General features: G+C 34.7%; 1 protein-coding gene across 1 annotated transcript in view; it reads left to right on the top strand.

Moving 5' to 3' along the window:
- Positions 1-1,422, top strand: part of LOC119581951 (dedicator of cytokinesis protein 7-like) — a gene marked incomplete in the record, with an annotated part of 118,380 nt that overhangs the window by 108,049 nt on the left and 8,909 nt on the right. Inside the window, 2 exon segments of the mRNA XM_037930132.1 lie at positions 619-724; positions 869-1,090. Coding sequence (XP_037786060.1) covers positions 619-724; positions 869-1,090 — 328 coding nt within the window.

Raw genomic sequence — 1,422 nt, 5'->3', positions numbered from 1 at the left:
TTTTCCCATGTAATTACTGACCTTATTTGTTTGTGACCCTTCTCCAGATTGGAGTGGGTTAATTTACTTAGACATAAACCTACTATGTTTTTTTCCTAGGTGAGCTGGTAACTACATCTGGAATGAGTCCTTAGTAGTGGTTATCCATTTAACAATTTACTGGTTTTTACTATGTTCATTTTCATGTACTCTCTAGACCATTCCACACATTGTTAGCAGTTCAAAAGTGAAAATTTTTTAGAAATATAGCAAGGATTTCTGGGCAGCATGTTAATGCAAGAAACAGAACAATTAGCTGTAATTCCAGAAGCCAATTACTGTTAGATTTTTTTTTTTTTTATAAGCTATTAATTTGTATGTTGCTTCTTGGTGAGATGGAGATTTTTTGATGAATAATGAGTAAGTATCATGATTTGACCAAAGGAATGATTTTTTAAAAATTAAATTAAAAAAATAACAGCTATTTACTATGTGCGATGTTATGATTATTTTTGTGATGAATGGTTGTTGAAAGAAACAAGTTAAATTTACAGGTTACTTATCTTTATATAGGTAATTATGCAAAAGCAGTTACTTGCTCATTTCTTTAATGCTACATGAAATGTGTGTGTTCCACAGGTGCGAGATTTAGTGTTCAACTTGCATATGATCTTGTCTGATACTGTCAAGATGAAAGAGTATCAAGAGGATCCTGAGATGCTGCTTGACTTGATGTATAGAATAGGTAATTATCATGGACATTGAAAATAATGATGATAATGATATTTGCTCTATTATAGATGTATGTCACAGTTAACACCACTTTCAGATTTTGACTATTTGTATCAATCTATTCAGTACTGCCAAATGGATTTTTTCTTTTACATAGCTCGAGGCTACCAAAACTCCCCAGACCTGCGCTTGACCTGGTTAGCCAGCATGGCTCAGAAGCACAGTGAAAGAGTTCAGCATGCTGAAGCTGCCATGTGCTTGATCCACAGTGCAGCTCTTGTGTCGGAATACCTATACATGCTGGAGGATTGTCCTCACCTTCCCACTGGAGCTGTTACCTTCTGTAAACTTTCACCAAATGTTTTAGAGGAAAGTGCAGGTAATGACTCCAGACTAGAAATTTTGATCATATGAGATTTCATTTAATTTATGTAGTAGAAAAAGGAATCAGGTGGTACCCTTCTTGCTGTAACTAAAAGGATTGGTTAGCTAATAGGCTAAAAAGAGGCTTTAAGTAAACATTTGATGAATGGCTTTTTCTCCTCATTGACTGCAGGCAAAGCCAAACAAGCAAAACAACTGTTTAGTATGCACAAATTAGAGCAAGCTTGATTGTGCATGATGTAATGAGACATCATCTCATCATGAGTGACAATCTAATTGTGTGATAGGACATCAACCATTTCAAAATGTAAATTAGTAACTTGGTTC

Source organism: Penaeus monodon, chromosome 15 (genome assembly GCF_015228065.2).
Source record: "Penaeus monodon isolate SGIC_2016 chromosome 15, NSTDA_Pmon_1, whole genome shotgun sequence".
Classification (NCBI taxonomy): domain Eukaryota; kingdom Metazoa; phylum Arthropoda; class Malacostraca; order Decapoda; family Penaeidae; genus Penaeus; species Penaeus monodon.
This window is presented reverse-complemented; position numbering and strand designations above follow the sequence as displayed.